Source organism: Aplysia californica, unplaced genomic scaffold, assembly GCF_000002075.1.
Source record: "Aplysia californica isolate F4 #8 unplaced genomic scaffold, AplCal3.0 scaffold00927, whole genome shotgun sequence".
Taxonomy (NCBI): domain Eukaryota; kingdom Metazoa; phylum Mollusca; class Gastropoda; order Aplysiida; family Aplysiidae; genus Aplysia; species Aplysia californica.
In genome coordinates this window covers 38794-40370 of record NW_004798197.1, presented here as the reverse complement: position 1 = coordinate 40370, position 1577 = coordinate 38794, and the positions used below count along the sequence as shown (strand labels likewise).

The window sequence follows — 1577 nt, the reverse complement described above, 5'->3', positions numbered from 1 at the left end:
GGGGGAGGGGTAGATCTAAGTATTTTACCGAGCTGGCAACAGCATAAGGTCATATAAGCGCTCGGGACACTTTATTATGTACTTTCCGTTTGGTAGGAATTCATTTTGAATTTTGCCTAGGTGGCGGTCGAAGCCTACTCTTATCGATTTTAGGACAGCCAGTTTATGGGATCTTTAAAGTGAGCAATTTGCGCACGAGGCCTCTAAGATTTTTTCACCCTTATCCAAGAAGATTGGGTATTAGATCAGGGGTGTGGCTGAAAGACAGCAGTAAGAAGTAGCCAATGAGTAGCAGTAGGAGAAGAACGTTTTCAGACCGTCGCTGTCAGGTTTCGAACCGCGATCTATAGAATGAGAGCGAACACTTTACCTCTTGACCACGAGAGCCCCAATCCCCAAATGATTTTAACAAATGGATACAACATGGAGGATTAGGAGAGAAGATATCACGTATTCCTTACAACAAAATGGTAAAACAAAAGTGCGTAACAATTTGTTACTGGTGAGCCCAATTAACCCTATCTGTACGTCGTGTTTTACCATCATATCCATACGGTGTGGGGAACTTTGTGCCTCCACTTTCCAAAGAGGAAACATACTCGTTAATCCGATCATTACACTTTGCATAGCAATCGGTCAAAATGATATTTTGAGAAATACTGAAAATTTCAAAGAGATCTGCGTGCTAGAAGTATTCTAAAATGTGAAGAATACAACCCCGGGGGTACAAAATGACCCCAGGGTGTACGGATAGGGTTAAGTATGTAATTTAAACATTCTATAGATCTATAATAGATATAGATCTATAGTAAAAGGGTGCAAGAAAAGTGTGTGATAACTCGTTAAAGTAAACGGGAGAAACAAATAATAAGTCAAATCGTCGTAGAACTTATGTGACATCATATTTTTCTTTACCGTGTACATGTATCTTTTTCATTCAAGTTTCTCAAAACTTAGTTTTCACGATACCGGAACTGTGGGATTCTCAAATGATAACGGAGATGGTTACAATAATGCAAAAGTGCAGTCAAAATTGTCTAAGACGGCGACACATTGTAGAGGAGAAAAGCGGCCGTCTTAGACAGGTGACTGTCTTATATAGTGACAGTGACAATGTAATGTACAAAAGAGACGCAAATGGAGAATGGGAAGTGACCGTTTCTACCGGTGATTGTCTTATACAGATGGTCACAAGAGCTGGTTCCATTGTATGTCACATTAAGTTAGCATAGAATAATACCCTTTTCTCTTCAATTGTCATTTCTTTCTCTTCTTCCTCTCCTTCCTCGGTTTGCTCTTCTTCTGCAAAATCTTCGTCGTCATCAGAATCGTCGTCATTGTCGTTGTCCTCATTCCCGTCTTCCCTGTTGTTGTTTTCGTCCGGGAGTCGTGAAGGTGGGCGTGGTGAGGGAGTTGCCCCTTCTATTGTAACTGTAGGGACTTTGCTGTATCCATCTTCCTCCTCGGAGGGCTAAAGAAAGAATAGCAAAGACTGCTTTTAAAACTTTAAATAAAACGTTATATAGGCTATACATATATACATATTTATATATATATTATATATATATAATATATAA

General features: G+C 39.5%; 1 protein-coding gene across 1 annotated transcript in view; it reads right to left on the bottom strand.

The window, feature by feature from the left end:
- The window catches only part of LOC101845809, a gene marked incomplete at its 5' end in the record, with an annotated part of 7286 nt that extends 5815 nt beyond the window's left edge, over positions 1-1471 (bottom strand). The window contains 1 exon segment of the mRNA XM_005110664.3: positions 1241-1471. Coding sequence (XP_005110721.2) covers positions 1241-1471 — 231 coding nt within the window.
- Positions 1472-1577: the final 106 nt, after the last annotated feature.